Source organism: Neophocaena asiaeorientalis, unplaced genomic scaffold (genome assembly GCF_003031525.2).
Source record: "Neophocaena asiaeorientalis asiaeorientalis breed wild unplaced genomic scaffold, Neophocaena_asiaeorientalis_V1.1 scaffold118, whole genome shotgun sequence".
Classification (NCBI taxonomy): domain Eukaryota; kingdom Metazoa; phylum Chordata; class Mammalia; order Artiodactyla; family Phocoenidae; genus Neophocaena; species Neophocaena asiaeorientalis.
The window spans coordinates 2,277,639-2,300,726 of record NW_020175528.1 but is presented as its reverse complement, the minus strand read 5'-3'; the positions used below and the strand labels follow the sequence as shown (position 1 = coordinate 2,300,726).

General features: G+C 37.3%; 1 protein-coding gene across 2 annotated transcripts in view; it reads right to left on the bottom strand.

Moving 5' to 3' along the window:
• RASA2 (RAS p21 protein activator 2) overlaps nucleotides 1-23,088 on the bottom strand; it is a 119,319-nt gene that overhangs the window by 42,786 nt on the left and 53,445 nt on the right. Inside the window, exons 6-9 of one of the 2 annotated variants that reach the window (XM_024769012.1) lie at nucleotides 11,029-11,112; nucleotides 9,285-9,357; nucleotides 5,903-5,979; nucleotides 3,978-4,079 (exon numbers count right to left, since the gene is read on the bottom strand). In XM_024769012.1, coding sequence (XP_024624780.1) covers nucleotides 3,978-4,079; nucleotides 5,903-5,979; nucleotides 9,285-9,357; nucleotides 11,029-11,112 — 336 coding nt within the window. Of the gene's footprint in view, nucleotides 1-3,977; nucleotides 4,080-5,902; nucleotides 5,980-9,284; nucleotides 9,392-11,028; nucleotides 11,113-23,088 lie in introns of both variants that reach the window. The other variant, XM_024769013.1, reaches the window with a different exon arrangement.

Below are 23,088 nucleotides of genomic sequence, written 5' to 3'. Positions count from 1 at the left end.
GCATGCAGCTCAATATCAAAAAAAAATAACCCAATCAAAAAATGGGCAGAAGACCTAACCAGACATTTCTCCAAAGAAGACATATGGATGGCCAAGAGGCACATGAAAAGATGCTCAACATCACCAATTCTTAGAGAATTCCAAATCGAAACTACAAGTTATCACCTCACACCAGTGAGAATGGCCATCATCAAAAAACCTACAAACAATAAATGCTGGAGAGGGTGGAGAAAAGGGAACCCTCCTACACTGTTGGTGGGAATGTAAACTGGTACAGCCACTATGGAGAATAGTACGGAGGTTCCTTAGAAAACTAAAAATAGAGCTACCAGATCATCCAGCAATCCTACTCCTGGACATATATCCGGAGAAAAACATGGTCCAAAAGGATACATGCACCCCAATGTTCACTGCAGCACTGTTTACAATAGTCAAGACATGGAAGCAACCTAAACGTCCACTGACAGATGAATGGATAAAGAAATGTGGCACATATATACAATGGAATAGTACTCAGCCATAAAAAAGAATGAAATAATGCCATTTGCAGCAACACAGATGGACCTGGAGATTATCATACTAAGTGAAGTTAAGTCAGACAGAGAAAGACAAATATCATATGATATCGCTTATATGCGGAATCTTAAAAAAGAAAAGACACAAATGAACTCATTTACAAAACAGAAACAGACTCACAGACTTAGAGAATGAACCTATGGTTACCAGGAGGGAGCGTTAGGGAGTTTGGGATTGACAAGTACACACAGTGCTATATTTAAAACAGATAACCAACAAGGACCTACTATATAGCACAGGGAACTCCGCTTAATATTCTGTAATAACCTAAATGGGAAAAGAATTTGAAAAAGAATAGATACGTGTATATGTATAACTGAATCACTTTGCTGTACACCTGAAACTAACACAACATTGTTAATCAACTACACTCCAACATAAAATAAAAATTTTTTTTAAATGTGTACATTTGTGTAACGAATGGGAAAGAAGGATATATCCATGTTTGCCTATACTTACATAAAATATTTCCACAATCTCAAACTAGTGGCTGCCTCAGAAGAGGGAAAATGGTTAGCTCGGGGACAGGGGCAGGAGATAGACTTTTACCTTTTGAACTGTGAACCATGTGAGTATACTACCTATTCAAAAAGTCTAATCAAATTCTGTGATCTACATATGATAAAGTTAAAACTAGATATTATCAACACTAATGAGCTAGAATATTAAGATTAGAAAGAATATGCCTGGGCTTCCCCGGTGGCGCAGTGGTTGAGAATCTGTCTGCCAATGCAGGGGACACGGGTTCGAGCCATGGTCTGGGAAGATCCCACATGCCGCGGAGCAAGTAGGCCCATGAGCCACAACTACTGAGCCTGCGCTCTAGAGCCCGTGAGCCACAACTACGGAGGCTGCACGTCTGGGGCCTGTGCTCCGCAACAAGAGAGGCCGCGACAGTGAGAGGCCCGCGCACCGCGATGAAGAGTGGCCCCTGCTCACAACTAGAGAAAGCGCTCGCACAGAAACAAAGACCCAACACAGCCAAAAATAAATAAATTAATTTAAAAAAAAAAAAAAAAGAAAGAAAGAAAGAATATGCCTGAAATCCTGAAGGTAAATAAAGCTTTTCCTGAGTTTTCATGTAGTTACCATCAACCCCACAAGGGGATGCTGCAGCTCTACAATTGACAAAGGAGGCTGAGTTTTAATTTGACTTAAAAGAAAACTGCATTCACATTTTTATATTTCCTTACATGCAGAGAAGTATAAATGAATTAGCAGATGTTTCTATTTCATGTTGTATAAATTTTAATACATATTTTTGGGCAGGTTACTTTAAAAATATTATTAGCAAAAAAAAAAAAATCTATGGGAATAAAATTAATTGTTTGTTAGTGCCTAGGTAGTTCTACAAATTTTGCCAAATTTGGAGGGCCTCCAAATTTGGAGACCTCTTACTTAAAATAAGGCTATAATGGCACATTTCAAGTTCACTTTGAGGGGCCTTGGGAGGCACAATGACTCACATTTTATTTTGTACCAAGTAGCATGGCATATCATTTTAAAGACTTAATGAACTGAGTTCAGAAATTTTCATTTAAAAATGTATGCTAGGGACTTCCCTGGTGGTCCAGTGGTTAAGAATCCACCTTCCAATGTAGCGGATGTGAGTTCGATCCCTAGTCGGGGAACTAAGATCCCACATGCAGCGGGGCAACTAAGCCAACGCACCACAACTGGAGAGCCCACGTGCCGCAACTACTGAGCCTGCATGCTCTGGAGCCCACACACCACAACTAGAGAGAAGCCTGTGCAGTGCAATGAAGAGCCCGCGCACCGCAACGAAGATCCTGCATGCCACAACTAAGACCCGATGCAGCCAAATAAATAAATGAATAAATATTTTTTAAACAGTATGCTAATTTTATAGAAGGTGGAAGAAGATCGGCAGGGGTGAATGACAAGCCTCAAATGTTCATCAGTTTTTCATAGTGACCAAGTTTCCATCTATGGATACATTTTGGAAATTACAGCATATAAAATGCCATCATAAAGACTAATAAATCTTAGATCTGCATTAGCAAGAGGTAAAAATAAAATAAAATTTTTGAGACTCTAAATATCAGTCTAGGGACTTCCCTGGTGGTCCAGAGGCTAAGACTCTGTGCTCCCAATGCAGGGGCCCCGGGTTTGATCCCTGGTCAGGGGAACTAGATCCCACATGTTGCAACTAAAGATCCCGCATGCCACAACTAAAAGATTCTTCATGCCACAATTAAAGATCCCATATGCTGCAACTAAGACTTAGGATGGATGGACGGATGGATGGTTGGATGGATGGAAGGAAGGAAGGAAGGAAGGAAGGAAGGAAGGAAGAAAGAAAGAAAGAAGTATCAGTCTACTAGGGAGAACTGTTTAAGGACAACAGAATCCAAAGTGAAGAATGCCTGACGGCACTCAGGAGAAGCAAAATCCTAAAGGCAAATGAGACTGCTGTCCACAGTAAGAAACATCTGAACACTGTTTCAACTCCTCTTCCAGGCAACTGAAACTGAGCCCTAAAAAGGGGGCCTTAAGAGGCAAATGAGAAAGGCATGCTGTTTATACTCAGTTGAAACCCAAGTCTGGCATGAGGGCTACTGGGCAACCTACTGGAAGGGAAAGGATATACACGCTTTTAAGTGCTGTAGACAGAAAAAAAAACAATAGTTTCACACTGATTCTACTAAGGAAACTAACATCAGTTTAATGTCCGAGCATTAACATGAGTTTAATGTCACTATTAGAAGTCACAAAAAGGTAATATTGTAGCCAATATTGAGCCACTAGAGCTCCTGAAAAGTGTGTTAACTGGATCAGCTCAACAACATCTAGATCCTAGGCATTTAGAAAATAACATCAGAGCCATCCATGGTGCATTTCAATGGGATTTGGGGTAGGAAAATCACCGGTGAGATCCCGTAAACAGCTGAATCCCTACAATAAACCTTTTGCTTTCAAACATCCACAGTTCCCATGCCCATTAATAAAGCTTCTGAACTACAGATGCTGATTTGTGATCAAGCATCTTCTCACATGGGCAACTCTTACGTAACGTTCGAAATGTTTTATATTTTTTCTTTAGAGTTAAGATTAATACGAACCCGTGTCCTCTGCATCGGCAGGCGGAGTCTCAACCACTGCGCCACCAGGGAAACCCTAAGATTAAGTTTTTGAACAGGAAAATATTCCTAGGCAATTCAGTTCTTTTATCTCAGTACCAGAGGACAAGTCATAAAACTAATATAATTGTACTTATATTTCTGCAACAATAAATTAATGGCCAAATCAGTTAATGTTAATAACTTTGGGCTTATCCATTAAAAACTTAAAATATGCTCAAAGTAAGCATTTATTTGCATATACAGTGCATGAAAGGGGATGACCTACTATGTAGTTCACTACAATGTTTGTCTTCTTACCAGGCTTGATGAGAAGCATCATTTCTTAACACGTTCACAGGAACCTTAATCTCACCGAGGAAAACATCTTGGACCAGGTTTCCATTGTTCCACAAGTCGATCCTGAAAATTTAAAAACTGGCTTTATATTTTGCAAACAATGTGTAAGAGAACGCACATGACCAAAAAGCTTCAAATTACTATGATTCGTATTCCAGCACTAATTTACGGTTCTGGGTACTTCTGCCAAAAGCATCTTTGCCACAGACATCTCTGCCTCAAGCACTTTTTGCTGCAAACATTTTCACCACATAACTAATTGGTCAAAGGCAATTTTGTGATAAAAGATAAAATAAAATAAGACATTAAAAAAGACACAAACATAAAAAATAAACAACAAAATTAAAAAGACTTTATTGCAAAATACAAAATTTATTTGAACACATTCAAAATGTGTGTAAATTCATGGCAATGCTGCGCAAATACTGACTCTCTTTTGTGGGTTGTACCTAAACGCTTATCTTCCAAGTCCTTCGTTCACAGTATTTCACACGTTGTTTTTGTTTTTGCTTCTTGATTTGTCTCCTCATTCAGCATTGCACTTTTTTCCTAAAATTTCTTCCTTCGTTAAGACAGGTATGCGTTTCCAGACACTAGGATGCATATTGGTTTCTGAGTTTTGTACTGAAGCCTCCACACTCTTGTTTGTTCTTGCCATAGTGTCACATGTCTGCTGATGGATGCTTCGAAGTTCTATGCGAAATGTGGCTTTGCCTCTGTGCCTTTCAGGCCCTCAGCCTCTTTCTCCTCCAATGTGGTGTGTTTCCAAATAAGAAACCAACTCTTGGGGCAAATCACCGTCACTTGTCTGCTCAATGAAGCTATCAATAACGTCGATAACCAGGAGAAATGCTAACACATTTCAACCAGTTGAAACCAACTGTCAACTAGTTATTTTATTTTTCACAGCAAAGCTGACTTATGGCCAATTAGTCATGTGGCGAAAATGTCTGCGGCAAAAATGCCTACGGCAAAGATGCTTATGGCGAAAGTACCAGACATAATTTTACATGCTTAAAAACAAGAGATGTTAGCATTGTCTTATACCTCACTATCTAAACTAAGAAAGCAGAATACTGCAGTAGCTTTTACTTAAAAGCATAGAAAGTGACTATCTTAGATAATCTAAAAGAAAGCACTTAAGTTTCTTAGTTTCAAAGTCTACGCTTTATTTTAACCTGTAAAAATAAGGACTACAGAGTTCCTTTTTTGTTTTTGAGAAAAGAAACCAACACAAGACTACAGTTTCTTTCTCAATTAAAACCAGTTAATATGTAAAGATAGGTGATTTAGAAAAATACATTACCTGATCATTCCAAACATGTGATTAATACACCCTTTAGATGAACACACTGTTAACACCACACCTATACATGCATTTACAAAACTTTCCCCTCCCAAACAGCATAGATATTTAAGACCTAGGAAATAGCACAAACTTCAAACACATGCACCTGTTGAATCATCTTACAAGACTCCTTACCTCACTGAAATTTCTGTTAGACAGCAGATATGTTAAGAAGAATAAAAAAATTATTTCTAAATTGGCTAATATATAATTATTTTTCTATATATTCTTTGCATCCATTATGCTATGATTTAGAAATTTACGGAGCAATTAAATTTGGGAAAAACTAAAAATATAATAAAATAGGTGAAAATTAGCTCATTTTATTTTTAAAATAAATACACCTTAACTATTAGTACAAAGAAATCGGATTTTGAAAAGATTATTTGGATTTAAATTAGATGCACATTCCTCTAAGTTTCATCGATTAAGTTACTAAAGAGAATTCTGTTAAGCTTGAGTCACCTTTTACAGTTAAATTTAGGATTTTCTTTTAGCACAGAACATAGCAATTCTATAAAACCCCAAGACAACATACCTAATTTCCAGCTTTTCAATGTCCTCCTCTTCTACCTGAAACTGGGACTTTCTGGTGTAACTACTGGATCTGGTTACCTATAAACAAAATATTTTAGTAAAAAAAATTTTTTAATATCTTTTTCTTACATGAACTTTAAAAAACTATCATCCCTAAAATGTTCGACTGTGTATATTATAAACAGAGAAAAATGCCTAAGTAATATTTTACCCAAAAGATAAATACAAAAACAGCTATGGAAGTAGCAGAGTGGCAAGAATAAGGTGGCAAAAAAAATATCAAAATCAACCTTACCTCCATACCCTTCCTTATCAACTCAATCTATGGCAACACTGGGTTCTCTGGCTCATATGTAATCTCTTGGTGACTCAGAGTAAAAGTGTTCTATTTCAGGGAAGCTGCATAGGTTAGGAACTGTCTGAAGACCTTCCCACATTTCTCAAGATACCAATGGCACCCGTACACTTCCTTCTCACAATTTTACCAAAAACATCAAGGCCGTTGGCAGGAACTTCCTCAACTACTGTCCACCTGAACATGTCCGTTCCCACACAGGCCTGTTTACTCAATGAGTGTTCTCATCCTCTTCCAAACAAGACGATGAGATGATCCTCCTCTTTTCTAAGACTGCTCCGTCCCCACACAGTATGCAGTAATAAGCACGCAGTAAACATGCAGCAAGCATTCAATCTATTTTAATTACAGCTTTCTTGACCAGACTGTTCACCTCATTCAAGTCTAAGAAAAATTCTCCCCTTAAATTATGGTCTTCCTATCTCTTTCCTTTCACAGACAAATATCTCAAAACTGTCACCCATCCTTACAGCCTCCACTTCCTCACCACCCACTCACTAGTTACTCACTACAGTAACTCCTTATAATCCGGCTTCCTCACAGATCACCCTCCCCAAACCCCTCTCTTAATCATCAAGTCTGATGATGAAATTCTTAGCTCTCACTGTCCTTGACCCCTTTATCTGGACAAGTGACCATACAACCATACTCCCTTTTCCCAGAGCTACTCTGGTCTTTTGAGTTTACCCAGCACTATCCTGGCTACCTTCTGCTCTCTTTGCTTCTTCCTCTGTTACTTCTTCCTCAGAACCTATAAATATGGGTTTTCTCCAGGGTTTTATATTTTATTTTGCTCTACATACGTACTGCATAGTGCTGTACAAAGTGCTTTCACATCCATTATCTCTTTTATTCATCAGAACACTGCCCTGAAGCAAGCAGGGCTAGATTTATTATCCTCATCTTGAAAATGAGGAAGCTGAAGTACAGAAATTAAGAGACATACTCAAAGTCGAATACATAATATGTGGCAGAACTAACCTTCTTCACTTTTTTCCTTTATTGTATACCTCTACTCCTTTGGCTTTCTTTCCTGACTTGCTGTAAGCAATTCCTGATTCTTTATCTACAACCATCACCCATCACAGTCATGAACTTCCTATGGGAGGATTTTACATATCTGAGTCCAAGCTCATTATGCCCCAAACTGAACCACTTATGTTTTCCTTCTTAACTTTTCTACTTTTCCAGATTTGAAATCATGAAGACAACATTTGACTCCTCATTTTCTCTCTTCTTCTATAACCAATTTGTTATCTCGCCATCTGCAGTTTCTTTCTCATCCATCTCTTCCTCTTATTTCCATATTACTTCTCTTGAATCAGAGCCCCCCCTTTCTGCTTTTTCCTTTTTTAAAAAAACACCTAAGCTACAACAGTCTCTTGATCTCTGTTCTCTCTCTCAGCCATCTGGCCCACAGATCATGGTTAATTCTTCCCAAAACAGTGCATTACTCATTACTTCCAGGTTCAAAAACATTCAATGGCTAACACAGCACTTCAGCCTGGCTCTCAAGGCCTTTCATTAGTTGGTCCTACTCTTATCTTTTTAAGCTTAGTTCCCATTATTCCCTTTTAGTCAAATCACTACTCGCTACTCTTTGGACATAACTTTCTGCTTTTCTGTCTCTATGTCTCTGCTCAAAATGTTCCTTCTCTAACACTCTTTCCTCTGGCTTAACTCACCTAGAGCAGAGCTACCCAGTATCTACTACTGCATTTTACTGCTGAGTGTATGCACACACATGTACGCTTTGGGTCTCCTGCTCTCACTAGAGCACAGAGATTGGACTTTTATCTTTATAATCAACTCAACAAAGGGCCCTTTGAATGAATGGTTCAAGGCCTAATATGCATGCTTGCATATAGCAAAGAGGTCAGGTCTTGACTGTCAAAGGACCATCTGCTTGCTGCTGCAAGTCGCCCCTTCTTGGTTTTCTCCAGGCTAGATGTGACAGCCATTTGTAAGTACAGAACAACTGAACTGAGCAAGTCCTGAGCCGGGAAATGGGGCGTCTCACACTGGCGCACTTTCTTTTGTTTTCTTTCTTCCTTGCCTCCACCCCCCACAATTCCTCCTACTTCAATCTTGGCATTTCTTCAACTGTGTTCCCTTATTAAAGTACAGTAAGCAGGCATGGCTAGATGTGCCCTCGCTCTTTTCACTTTGAAACATCAAGAAAAACACACACAAAAAGAAGGAAAAGCACAAAATGTGACTCTTTTTTTCAAATCTTCCCTACATGGTAATCTCAACTGCAACATATTCTATGGGTAGAACACAATCTTTTAGAATACAGTTTGATTATTTTTGGTTTTTTCCTATAGTTTCTAATAATATGAAAAAGGATTTATTTAACAAATGCTCCACAGTAGAGAACTCCAAAGCACTGTATTTTGGGCAACTTCAAGGCAGCTGAAGTTCTCTAAGAAAATAAGCATGTGTCCATAGAGTGATTTAGCTAAAAAGAACTTAATAATAAGGCCTTAATCATATAATACTTTATAGTCTCGAAGCATTTTCACATTTGAACCTCCTAAAAACGCTGAGTTAGGTAGGGATGCTACTGTTTTCTCTTACAAAATTATCCTTTCACAAGATAAGAAATTTGAGTCTCCCATGTAGTGATTTGTTCAAACTCAACTGGGACCAGAACCCAGATCTACCAAGTGATATTGTACTTATTTAACTAGTGGTTTTCAAATAATATTCTGCAGAAGAGTCCTGGGGCCACTGCATGTTAGGTCAGGGGCTGGATAAGGTAGGGTTCTGTGTGAAGGGGGTTGTGATATTGAGGATGACTGAAGAGTAGGTGTGGTCCTAGACTTTCCCATCCTCAAATCAATCACAGCTCTGCCGTTATTTGTTTTATGCACTGGGCCTCTACTGTGTTACACTGTGGTTCTACTGCTTAGAAATGCTTAGTTGCATTAGTTAATAAAATTATGACTATGGCCAGAATTTGAAAAAAAGAAGTAAATCAGCATTCAATGTTCAATGTTAACATTTAAATAAAACAAAATGTTACCTCAAAATAAAAGATTTCATTAAACTGCGGATTGCTTGTTTTCTTCTTTACTTTTGTCTTCTTTTGGTCATTCCTGTTCCAATGTGGTAGAGTTTTACCTTGTAGAACTTAATAGTACACAATTATAAAACATGCTATTTCCAACCAGGGAGCCTGACCTCTTTCTGTTTAACTGTTAAGATGACTCGGGGAAGGCAGGAGCTTTAAATATTACTTGGGGGAAAAAAACTGAAGTGTCTCTAAAACTTCAAATCAAAGAATACACAAATTTTGTATATCTGATATATGCCAAGATTTTATTATTCTATGGCTATACTAGATTGACTGCCAAGCTTACTTCAGGGGTTTTTAATAACACATTCGGTTATACAAGCAACTCGAAATAAATGGTAGAAGGAAGACAGTGAGATTCAGAGTACCTTTATCTATGCTGAAAAATACCAGAGGAACACAAAAAGCATTCTTAGTTTACTTCTTGGGCTTCAGCCACAATGTGGCTTTTTAAAAAAACTTTTAATTTTGAAATAATTACAGATTGAGAGGAGGTTGCAAAGAAACGTACAGGGAAGTCCCATGTAACCTTTCCCCAGCCTCCGCCAATGGTAATAACATCCTCCAAATGACAGTACAATATCAAAACCAACAGTGACTTTTTACAACAAATTCACAAGCCAAATAATTTCTATCTGTACATTACTAAGCAATTACACTAAAGAATCTCTCAGGTATTGATTATAAACAAAAACCAAAACCAAAAACAGCTCGACTAGATTAAACATTTTTAACACACAAAACTCAATCCCTCTGATAGTATGAATGTTATAGGATTGAGTATCTGCTTTTAGCAAACAGGTCAGGTTTATATTTTTAAATATAAAACCATCTATAATAATAATAGGATACTATTGTTTGAGAACCCAAAAAGTACCAGGCATGGTGCTTTACATACATAGGGACAAATACATTTTTCAAAGTGACTTACTGGTGATTTTCTAAAAAATAAGAATACATAGCTTGGGGTTGGGAAGAAGAAGTGCATGTCTATGTGTATATACATGTGCTTGTGTAGAGGGAATAGTATGCTCTTTTGTTTCCTGACTCTAAACCTTCAAGTTGTAGACAAATTTCAGACTAGTCAGGCTCTGAAAGAAACCATAATGAAATTATAAAACAGAAAATACTACAAAGTGTGATAGATTTCCCATAAATCATCATAAGTAACTAAAATCAATGATACAGTGCACTTCACCATGTGCTGGTGCTTCAGCAGTTTGTCTACAGCTTGGAATTCTCTCTGTACAGCACAGATGCCATGAGAAAAAAGGTATTTTTAGTCCTGAGTTGTTTTCCAGATAAAAATATAGAAATTCCTTTGCTATTTTGAGCTAGCATTTATTAAAACAGGATTCTACCTGCAATAAGATCTAAGACATTTGAAACTAGGAAGGCTGATGATGAATGAAGGTCAGGTTTATGTTTTAAAGTACATTTTAACTACTATAAAACACAGGTTGCTCCCCATAGCCTAAGAGTCTGGCAGATTTGAAATGGCACTCATTTTCTTTTATAAAAATAGGAGTTGGTCGTTTGCAAGTGAATAATAGAACTAACTGAAGATTTTTCTTTCAAAGCATTCGTTACTTTGTGTCATAAATAGCTATTTAGCAAGTTCTCTTAGAACTTTAATTTTGTAATTGTTAAACTTTAAAACTTAAAAATCTAATACTAATTCAATAAGCATTACCTAGAAGGGCCCACAAGAGAAACTGTTGCATAAGGGTCACAGCTTTGTCCATTTATGAGAGGCAACCCATGGCATGCCTTGACACTAAGGAAGAATAAAGAAAAATTAACGTTATTATATTCAAGTTAAACAACATAAAACATTTATATTCAAGTTAAACAACCTAAAACATTATCTTGAAATACGAATTAATACATTCAAAGGGTTAAAATTGTTTTCCACATGTCTGAAGTTGTATGCCTATATACCACCTACCCAAACATATGTACATATGCATTTATTTACTTTTGCTGTATTTCCAAATAGGACTAAACCACCACAGTCAGTACTGAGACTACCAAATAATATTTGGATATACACAAGGTCTATCCAACAAGGTACACGCTGTGGTTTGATAATAACATTAAAACTACTGTGGCTTCTGAAAAGGAAAAGAAAGCTGTGTGAACCTTAAAGGAGACACTACAAACCAAGTCAAATCTGTGGCATCATATCCTCTGCTAAAGCATGAATGAGAAACAAGGAAACAACTGTGGTTTCCACTTAAAATCTGATTCATAAATAAAGGGCAAGCCACATACAGTTCTGCAGCCTCTTATTCTGACTCTCAGTAACAGCTCCTGCATCATTCTGTAGAAAAAGTTTTAGACCATAAAAACCAAGGTCATCTCATCCACTCCGTGACAACAGTCATTGGTATGTACAGAGAACACAGAATCTGACTTAATGACCTGCTCCTCCAATTTTCTCTTTATTGAGTTCACGAATTTAGTTTAGCATCTAAGGGTGTGCATTTCCCAGTGCCTACAAGAAACTCACGAGTGTTAGTGAAAAGTATTCTTTGTTGAAAGATATGGGCTATTGAGCAACAGCCTAATTTCTCTCCACGACCCACAGATCATATATGTGGGTGAGGTGCAAATGGTGTGCTGCCGAGTAAAGAAAGAAATGACAATATGACTCATTTCTATTAAACTGGGTATTAAAAATCAAATTTAAAAAATTTCTGAAACTAACCGAAGAAAGTACAGGCCAAGATAACAATTCTGATTATTGATGTCAGGCCTGGGTACAGTCAAATTTTCCCACTGTACATACGGTTTGAAATTTACACTTCTCAGGCTAAACCTCAAAATGATACCCATTTTGATACAGTATGTGCCGTTTACTATTTATTTTCACAAAATGCATCAAACTCTCACAACTGCCTTGAAGAAGGGTATCATCATGCATTTTTAAAGAAGAAAGTAAGGCTCAAAAAGCTTATGTGAGAAAGTAACAAAATAAGGCTAAAGAGGTAATACAACTTGTAAGAAGAGGGCCGAGACTCAACTTCTACTTTCCTAACCCCATTTCTAAAATTTAAGTCCTCCTACAGTCCCACTGTGCCCGAATATAGTGTATTACTTTCCTTCTAACACCAAATTTATCTCATGTAAGCACGAATTATGTAAAATCTTAATCATAAAAATTCACTGCAATTTTATGAGGTATAAAAACACTGAGAGGACTTCCCTGGTTGCACAGTGGTTAAAAATCTGCCTGCCAGCGCCGGGGACACGGGATCGAGCCCTGGTCCGGGAAGATGCCGCAGAGCAACTAAGCCTGTGTGCCACAACTACTGAGCCTGCACTCTAGAGCCCATGAACCACAACTACTGAGCCCGCGTGCCACAACTACTCAAGCCCGCGTGCCACAACTGCTTAAGCCTGCGCACCTAGAGCCCGTGCTCCGCAACAAGAGAAGCCAACGCAATGAGAAGCCCGTGCACTGCAACAAAGACACAACACAGCCAAAAACAAACAAACAAATAAATATATGTTTTAAAATAAAATTTTAAAAAAGTGAGAATAATGGGGACTTCCCTGGTGGCGCAGTGGTTAAGAACCTGCCTGCCAATGCAGGGGACACGGGTGTGAGCCCTGGTCCGGGAAGATCCCACGTGCCGCGGAGCAACTAAGCCCGCGGGCCACAACTCCTGAGCCTGCGTGCTGCAACTACTGAAGCCCACGCGCCTAGAGCCCATGCTCTTCAACAAGAGAAGCCACTGCAATGAGAGGCCCACTCACCGCAATGAAGAGTAGCCCCCGCTCGCTGCAACTAGAGAAAGCCCATGAACAGCAATGAAGACCCAACGCAGCGAAAAATAATGAATAAATTAAATAAATAAATTTATTTAAAAAAAGAGAAAAATGCTGTTCAGTATACAAACACTTCTATAAGAATACCCACAAACCAAAAAAACAATACCCATAGTCCAAAAGTGTGAGTCTATAAAAAAATCAGAAATACTCTTAATTTTTAAATCTAAGTATAAAAATTGGGTTTTCTAACACACAAGTAGTATTATTAAAGACATATTATTTTATTTGCTACATATGTTATGAAATAATTTTTCTAATTACCTAGGATACAACTATTCTTCTAGTTGGTAAATCAAGAAATTTCACATCATAAACCATGGATAAGCAGAAAACGAATGTTAAAATAACCTTAGTATGCTAAATTATCTTGTATTTTATTTATATGTGACACATAATGTATTTGATATTGACACATTTTTTAGGAATTACAAAGGAAAATAAGTTTAGTCCAAACTTGTTTATAATACAAAATGATCTGATTGTTTTCCTTGGATTTTTTTTTTTTTAACTAAAAGACAAACATTAAGTTCTACATACAGGAGTATATAGTACAGGGAGTAACAGGGAACAGATTTATCCTCCCACCTCAAACACTTAAAAAAAAAAAAAAAAAAGGGTAGTATCAGCAGCTCAGGACAGTGATCTCTGATGGGGGGAATAAACAAAGTGAGCCCTCTAACTGTCCCAGACTACTGTTAGATGGTCTCCCTGAGAAGAAAGAAAGGGCTGTCAGCTGGGGAAGGCCAAAGTGACTAGAGTTCCCAGGGCAGAGTACTGGAGGAAAGAAAGCTGCACAGAGAGAAAGAAACCTCCAGAGAGCTACAGAAGAACTGGCCCCCGACCCACCCATACCCGGAGTCTCCAGCTGAGTGCTGATAAACATATACATGTGAGGAAACTATCTGAGGCTGGGGAAAGAACCATTAGAAAAGAGCAGAGAGAACAATTCCAGAAGCCCACAAATGACTAGCAGGTGATCCCACGGGCCACAGTAAAAAGCTGGTAATTATGGGTGCTGCCTCAGTAGTGGGAAAATATTAGCCCCAGACTAAAGGCCACTCTTGTTCCATCTAACAAAGCTTATAAGCAAACCACAAATGAACCAAACTATTTCCAAGTAACTAAGTCTTCAAGTATATTCATAGGAATACAAAAATATCCAGCAACTTCACAATATCTAGCATCCAATAGAAAATAACCAGGAACACAAAGAATCAAGAAAATACAACCCATGATCAAAAAGAAAAACAAATCAATAGTAACAGGTCCAGAAATGACACAGTTGATAGAATTAGTAGACAAGGACATGAAAAAAGTTATTATATTTCATATGTTTGGTAGAGACACAGAAGACATTAAATTTTGAAAGTCTACAAGGTTTGACATGAAAAACACACTGAGTGGCATTAACAGAAGATTAGATACGGCAGAAGAAAAGATTAGTAAACATGAAGACAGAGTAACAGACGCATTACATAGATATGTATGTAAATGGCCTAACCATGCCAATTAAAAAGGAGAGATTTTCAGATTGGGCAAAAAAAATTATACACTGACTTTAAGACTCCTTTAAATATAAGATAAAATTAAGTTAAAAGTAAAGAAAGTGGAAAAATATAAACCATACTAATACTAATTAAAAGAAAGCTGATTTAGTGGGTAATGACAAACCAAATGTCCATTAGCAAGGGTCTAGCTGAATGAATTATAGTATCTATAGGATGGGATTCTATGTAGTTGTCAAAAAGAATGAGGTAAATCTCTATTCCCTAACTACTCTGATATGGAATGATCTTCAGGATATATTCTTAACTGAAAAAAGAGGAAGTTACAGAACTCTATACTCTGTGTAAGAATGGAGTGAGAAACATGAATATATTCTAAATTTTATTTATACATGTGCATATATTTATTTGCTTATACTTGTAAAAATACTGGAAAGAAAGGCCAAAACTTTTAAATATAGGAATTAGTAGGGTAGAGGACTGGGAATGGACTTGTTCGAAGATACCTTTATATAGTTTTGAGTTTGGCAACATAGACAACTTTTACATTTCAAAAGTGAGATTAAACTTAAGAAATAACCCTTAAAAAGTAAACAAAAACAAACCTGAGAAACGACTAAAAAAAAAAAGGGAATTAGTTCAAAGGACTAGAGCACAGTATTTGATTCTATATCCTTAGTGATAATTCTATATTCTTAGAACAAACAGCAGTAAGACCTCTAAAACTTCATTCAGTAACCTAATTATCAGTGGTAATACTGGTATTATTATTTTGAATCTATTGTCTATATCTTCGAAGATAATGTAAATAAATAATTTTGTTGTTAAGTATTTATGTAAAGTTAGGGATTAAGATTTTCAATGTTAGAGGAAAGAGATACCAGTATAAAATCAAAGTTAGATTAAAAATCTTGTAATATTAAATTAAGAAACATGAAAAAAAGGAAGAAGGCAAGTAAACCAGCCAGCCAGGCAGCCAGAGTGGCTATATTAATATCAAAGCAGATTTTGCAACAAAGAATATTACCAATATTAGAATAAAGAGGGTTATTTTATAATAATGAGTTCAATTTATCAAGCAGACATAAAAGTCCTAAATGTTAAGTTCCTATTATAGCTGTAAAACAAATGAAGCAAAAACTGATAGAACTGCAGGGAGAAACTGACAAATCCACAAATAGGTGGCGATTTCAACACCCAATAAAGCAATTAAGAATGAAAGTTTAAACAATACTGTCAACCAACCTAACATAATTAACATTTATAAAAAACAGTGTATCTACCAAAAGTAGAAAACACTCTTCAAATGCACACAAAACATGTACCAATATAAACTATATTTTGGGGACAAAAAATAAGTTTTGGTAAACTTTAAAGTATTCAGATCATACAAAATATGTTGACAACAGTGGAATTAAATGAGAAATCAGCAACAAAAAGGTATCTGGAAAATCCTCAAATATTTGGAAACAAAATTAACTTACCTCTAAATAATCCCATGGGTCAAAAAATAAAAGAAAAATTATAAAGTATTTTTAAATGAATGAAAATGAAAACTCAGTATATCAAAATTTGTGGGATCCAGCTAAAGTAGTACTTAGATGAAAATGGATAGCACTAAGGAAAGAAAGATTTCCAATCACTGACCTCAGCTTCAATCAAAAGAAATTTTAAAAAGAAGAGCAAGTTAAACCCAAAATAAATAGAAATAATAAAAGTGAAAATCAATAAAAGAGAAAACAGAAAATATATAAAAACAAAAAAATCAAAAGCCATTTCTTTAAGAAGGTCATTGAAATTGATAAACTTCTAGCTACACTGATAAGGAAAAAAAGAGTGAAGACACAAATTACCAACATTAGGATATCACCATGAAGTCTACACATATTAAAGGGATAAAAAGGAATAACTGAACAACTTTATACAAAGAATTGTACAACTCAGATTGAATGGTCAAATTCCCTGAAAGATACAAACTACCAAAATTACTAAAAAAAAATTTTTTTTTGAATAATTATGTATCTATTAAAGAAAGGGAATTCCTGGTTAAAAACCTTTCCAACAAAAAACAAAACAAAAACATTCCAGGCCCAGATGGCTTCACTTGTGAATTCAAATATTAATCATATAAAAAATAAATTACATCAATTCTATAGAAACTCAGAAAATCGAAGAGGAGAAAATACTTCCTAATTCATTCAAAGAGACCATTAATATCCTGATTCCAAAACCAGACAAAGACATTACAAGAAAAGAAAAGTACAGACCAATATCCTTCATGAACAGAGATGCAAAAATCCTTAACAAAATTTCAGCAAATCAAAGCCAGCAATACATGACAATATTAACACAACATGACCAAGTGGACGCTGGCTTAACATTCAAAAATCAATCAACAAGATTCACCACATTAACAGATGAAAACAAAAAAAGCCTAAGATCGTTTGAATATCCATCCCTGATAAAAATTCTCAGCAAACTAGGAACAAAAGGGAACTTTCTCAACCTGATGAAGGATGGCTAACATTGTACTTACTGGTAAAAAACTGAAGGTTTTCCCCCTAGGATAAGGAATAAGACAAGGATGTCTGCTCTCACAACTTCTATTCAACATCGTACTGGAGGTTCTGGCCAGTACAATAAGGTAAGAAGCAGAAATAAAAGGTATCCAGACTGAAAAGGAAGAAGTAAAACTCTATTCATAGAGGACACAATTGTCTATGTACAAATTCAATGGAATCTATTTTTAAAAAGCTAGTAGGACTAATAAGTGAATGTAAGAAGGTTACAGGATACAAAACAATCTTTTAAATTTCCATATAGTAGCAACAACCATATATTCAATTTGTCTCAAGTTTCTCTCCTCAGGTTCTTTCCCTCAGCCTGTTTCTCTAATATAAAGAACATTGCCTGGACTTCAAGTCACTCTGTACCTATCTAATTTTTCTGTTTTTCTCTCCAAATTTCTTGACCTCCCCACTCACTCCTCACCCTACTGAAACCCAGTTTTTTCTGCATTTGTCATTCTATGGACAGTCTCCTCATTAAGGTCCCCTGAGTGTCAAATGCTATCCATATTTTTCAGGGCTCCTCTCACTGGACTTCTTAGCTGCGCTGATCACTCTCTCCTTGAAACGCTCTTCTCTCTTGGTTTCCTTGACCCTCACTCTCCTAACTTCCCTCATGTCACCTATCTGTCTCCTTCATGTTTTCCTCACGTTTTTCTACTTCTACTGCTGGATTTGCTCTCAGTCAACTGCTCTCTTTATGCTACATAACCTCCCTTAAGCCTACTTCTATCACATCTATTCTTATGGCCACAACTACCATCAACCATACATTTCTATATGAGATCTCACCACAGAGTTAAAGATTTTTATATCTAAATGCCTGATGGAAATCCCTACCTAGATGTTCAAGAGCAGCTAAAAGTCAACTCATTACCATCTCTTATTAAAGCAGCTTCTCTTCCCGTATTTTCTCTTCATTGTGTATACCACCACCACCAAGCAACACAATCTAGAAATCTACAGCGACACTTAAATTCTCCTTCCTCCTCACTTTCTATATCTAATCAATCAGTAAGTTTCAGTGATTCTACTCTTTAAATATTACTTCATCTGGCCTCTTTTCTCACATCTGCAACTGTTGCTCTGGCACAGAAGCCATCACCTCTGACTTGGATCACCCTAACACCCTTCAAATTCACCTTTCTATACTTACTGCTGTCACAAATCTGATCTTTCTAAAATGCAAATCTGTCCATACTCTATTGTCTACAATCTTCCAATAGTTCCATAAGCTCATGTAAGTTTTATAAGGTCAGATGGTACATAAGCGGCTCTTAAGATCTAGCTCCAGCCTATTTACCAATTTCTGACCAATCTTTGACTCAAGGTTCATATATTACGCAACATCAAACTGCTTTTAATTATACACACACACACAACACCATGCTGTTTCTTGCCTCCATATTTTTGCCTATACTATTCTTTCCTTCTGGGGGGGGAAAAAACGCTCACTTTTTCTAGGCAAGCTACCTTCTCTTCATCCTTTAAGAAGACAGTGTTACCTTTCGTCATTTAATTGTTTGAAAATTTATTTAGTGCCTATTAAGTGCCAGATGCTGGGGCCATGAGGTGAATAAGACAAACATGGCCCCTGCACTCATGGAGCACAGAGTCTACCTGAAGAAAGAGATAACAATCAATAAATCAAAAATAATAATAATTAGAAATACTGGCAAGTGCTATGGAAGAAAAAGAACAGGGTACCCTATTTTAGAGTAAGTGATATTTAAGTTGAAACTTAAAGGACAAGAATGAACCAGTTAGAAGAAGAATGGGCATAACGGCATTCCAGGCAAAAGGAAAGGCAAATGTACATCTCTGAGCTGGAAGAGTAATGTCACATTTGAAGAAGTGAGAGAAGGCCAGCAAGCATATGAAGAGGAAGCACGCCACAAAATGAAATCAAAGAGTCAGGCCGGGTCACTGGTTCTTATGGGCCACAGTAAGGAGATTGGATTTTATTCTAAAAGCACTGCAAAAATCACTAAGTGCTTAAGCAGGGGACTGCCATGATCTAGTTTATGTTTCAGAAGACTGCTCTGGGCTGCCTATAAAGAGAATGGATTGCAGACTGGAAGACCAGCTAAAAGATTATTGAAATAGTCAAGGTAAGAAACGATTGGTGGTTTGAAATAAGGAGAGGTCAGTAAGTATTATGAAAAATTAGAAAATTCAAGAAAAATTTTTATAGAATCACTAAGAAATAGATCCAATCTTGGAGGAGAGAGAGGAGAAAAGATTTTAAGTGACTCCCATATTTCTGGCTTGAGCTATGGGGAGGAGCTGGATAGATACAAGAATCAATACTGCAGCTTTAAATGTGTTAAATTTGCAATGCTGTGAGACATCGAAGGTAGGCTGACATGTAAGTCTTCAGTTAGAAAAAAGATCTGGGTTGAATGCATAAGGTGTACACAATTTTTTAAAAAAACTTTTTATTTTGAAATAATTTCTGACTTCCAAAAAGTTGTTAAATAATATGCAGAGTTCCTGTCTACCCATCACCCAATGTTAACATTTTGTGTAATCAGAGTAGAATTATAGAAGCAGGAAACTAACATTGATACGATGTTAGTTAATAATAAATAACAAGTTGTATTTAGCTGTCATGTCTCCTTAGTCCCCTCCATCCTAAAACAGTTCCTTACTTTTCCTGCTTTGTCCCATGATCTTGCCAGTACTGGCCAGTTATTTTGTAGAATATTCCTTAAATTGAACTTGTCTGATGTCTGTTCATGATTACATTGAGGTTATGTGTCTTGATATCCTTCTCAATGCAAATTAACAGGAGGTACTGAATGTCTCCTTATCGGTGACATTAACTTTGATCACTCAGTTAAGATGGTACTTACCAGACGTCTTATAGGGTTATTCTTTGAGGCTGCGCATATACGCTGTTTGTCATCACACTTATGCTCACTTACTTAGCATCTCTAGATGATTCGTCCCTGCACTAATTATTACTGTAGTGTTTGCTAATAGTGATGTTTCTATTTCCATCACTTGTCCTATATTCATCAATAAGGAAAAGCAGTCCTTTCTCTCCTATGTATTTACTTAATTGTTACATCAGCATTGGCTCATGGATATTTATTTTATTCTACAGGTTTTAATCCATTATTATCATTGTTTATTCTGATGATCAAATTGTCCCAGATGTGGTTATCTGGAGCTCTTTCAAGTTGATTTCAACATCCTTTCCACATGCCCTCATTATTTTTTGAGCAATTCCTTGCTTTCTGATTCCACAGATGCTGTGGGCTCATCTTGTATTTTTCTCTGCCGAAACCCAGAAACTAGTCACTGCTAAAAAGACAAAACAAAACAAAACTCCTCCACATTCTTTTTATTGGAGCCGTTCTAATACTGTAGCCATTGGCCACATTTAGCTATTTAAATTATAATTAATTAAAATTAGACAAAATTTAAAATTTAGCTCTTTAGTTGCACTAGTCATATTTCAAGTTTTCAATAAGCCACACAAAGCTAGTGGCCACCATATTGGACAGTTAAGACATAAACATTTTCATCATCACAAAAAGATCTAGTGCCTAGTGCTGACTAGAGAATGGTATTTAGAAATCAAGATATGGGTGCTAAGTATGCTCATTGCTACTGGGATGACACTGTTTGCAGGCCTTCTCAGTGAACACTCAGAGCTAGTGTATACACACACACACACACACACACACACACATATCTATTAGACAATCTTACTTTGAGAAGTCTGCATTCAAAGGAGAACAGAGAAATGGGGATGGTAGCTGGGAGAGGGGGCTGGAGATGAGGTCTGGGAAGGCATGTCTTTTAGAATGGAAGATCCTAGAACATGTTTACATGCTGGTGAGAACAATCCGAAAGAGCAAGTAAAGCTGATGAAACAGAAGAAGGGATAACTGAAGGAGTAAAGTCCTTTGTAGGGGAAAGAGAAAGAATCCAGAGTTCAGATGGAAGAATTCACTCCCAACAAGAAAAGGAGCACCTCATCGACTAAAACATAAGGACAAAAAGATGGAGGCCAATACAGGTTTGCAGATTTGGATTCAGGAAGATGTGACCAATTTGCAGTCTGTAGTGATGGAGAATCTCATAGGTGTATTAGAGAGGCAGAGTAAAACTCCGTGATAGTTGTAAGTATCCAAGTGAGGTTTGTGATCATGAATTTAAAGTAAAATTAGTCTTTCCGTGTGATTTTCTCCAGCAATATTCAGGTGCAGACTGAACACAGAAGAAGTTGAGTTCATTCATATAAAAGGGATATAAATATAAAAGGAAGAGAAGCTCAGGGGAGTTCAGGGAAACTGTAAGAAAATGACTATGGCGACAGATCATAGAAAAAGACCTAGAAGAAAGTAAAAATAGGAGCAGGTAAGAATGTGGTAGAGATTAGCGGATGGAGGTCTTACTGAAGTTCAGGAAATGCTACAGTGGGGAGCTTCCAGGTCTGGAGAATAACAGCAACTGCTGGGATATGAACCTTTCCACACACTGCTCCCCAAAACTGTAGTTCAGCAAGGAGCACAAAGAAAACAATACATAAAACCACGCCTTGAGCATTACTGAAAAAATGAAAATACCACAAACTTCAAATACCTCTAAAGTTGAGAAATCAGCAATAAGTTCCACAAAACTACTACTGGAGTTCTGTTGCTGTATGGACAGTGAATATGGACAGTGGAGGCTTAAGTGAAAAAGAGAAGCAAGAAAAGAATGCAGATCAGCATATGCCCACATACAGACCTGTTTGTGAACATTTACAGCCGTTTTCTTTATAATAGCCTCAAATGGGAAACAATTCAAATATCCATCAACTGGTGAATAGGTAAACAAATTCCATACAAAGGAACACTATTTGTAAGTAAACAGAAATGGACTGGTTTCCAGTTCTAGGACAAGATGGAGTACATGCATACCTCCTTCTTCCCATTAAGCATTGCTAAAAACCCTAGATGTTAAACAAACATAAGAAACTGAAAGGTGAAGAGAAGAAGGCAAGCCAATTAGAGATCTGGGGACCCAAGGAAATTGGAACCCATCAGTGAATTCCCTGGGCTTTCTTACACTTTATATATCCCAGACTGAGTGCTAGAGAAGCTACCAACCCAGAAACACCCACCAATGGGAGCAGACAACAAAATGCCCTAAGAAAAGCCAGCTTTCTCTAGCCAAAGGACCAGGAACTGGGCAGCTTAGCAAGATAGAAACCATTTTTAGGCAATAACCATCTACTCCAATCAAACACCACTGAGAAACACTGTGGATCCACCCTCACCCCCATCAACAAAGGCCAGAAGTTGAGGGGAGAGCCTAGACCTCTACCTCTGACAGGTTGTAATGAGCCCCTTCTTCCCATGGAGTCAGTAGAGACCACATGAGGAGCCTGGATTTCCATCACCAGCCAGCACCAACGAGGCACTCCTCTCCCTCCACGCCAGGGTGGTGTCAGAGAATGCTGAGTGGGAAGGTAAGACTTTCACCGCTTTCTAAGGGTAACTAACTCCTCCCGACCAGGGTGTCAGTGGAGGCCACGTGGAGCAGCAGTAAGGTACTCCTCCCTATCCCCCCAAAGTGGTAACAGGAAGGAATTAAGAGGAGCGTGAACCATGACTTTCGTTCAGCAGTAACAAGGAACACTTCTCATTCTTCCCCCAGGGTTATCAGGAGCGGTTGAGTCAGGAACCTGGACTTCTACCTCTGCCTGACAGTAATGAACCTGGGACTCCTCTTCCCCCACCAGCAGAGGGTCAGAGGAGCCTGGCTAAAAGAGAAGATTTAAACAAGACCTGGAGTCTCATTACATAATACCCAAAATGTCCAGGATAGAACTGAAAACCATTCAAC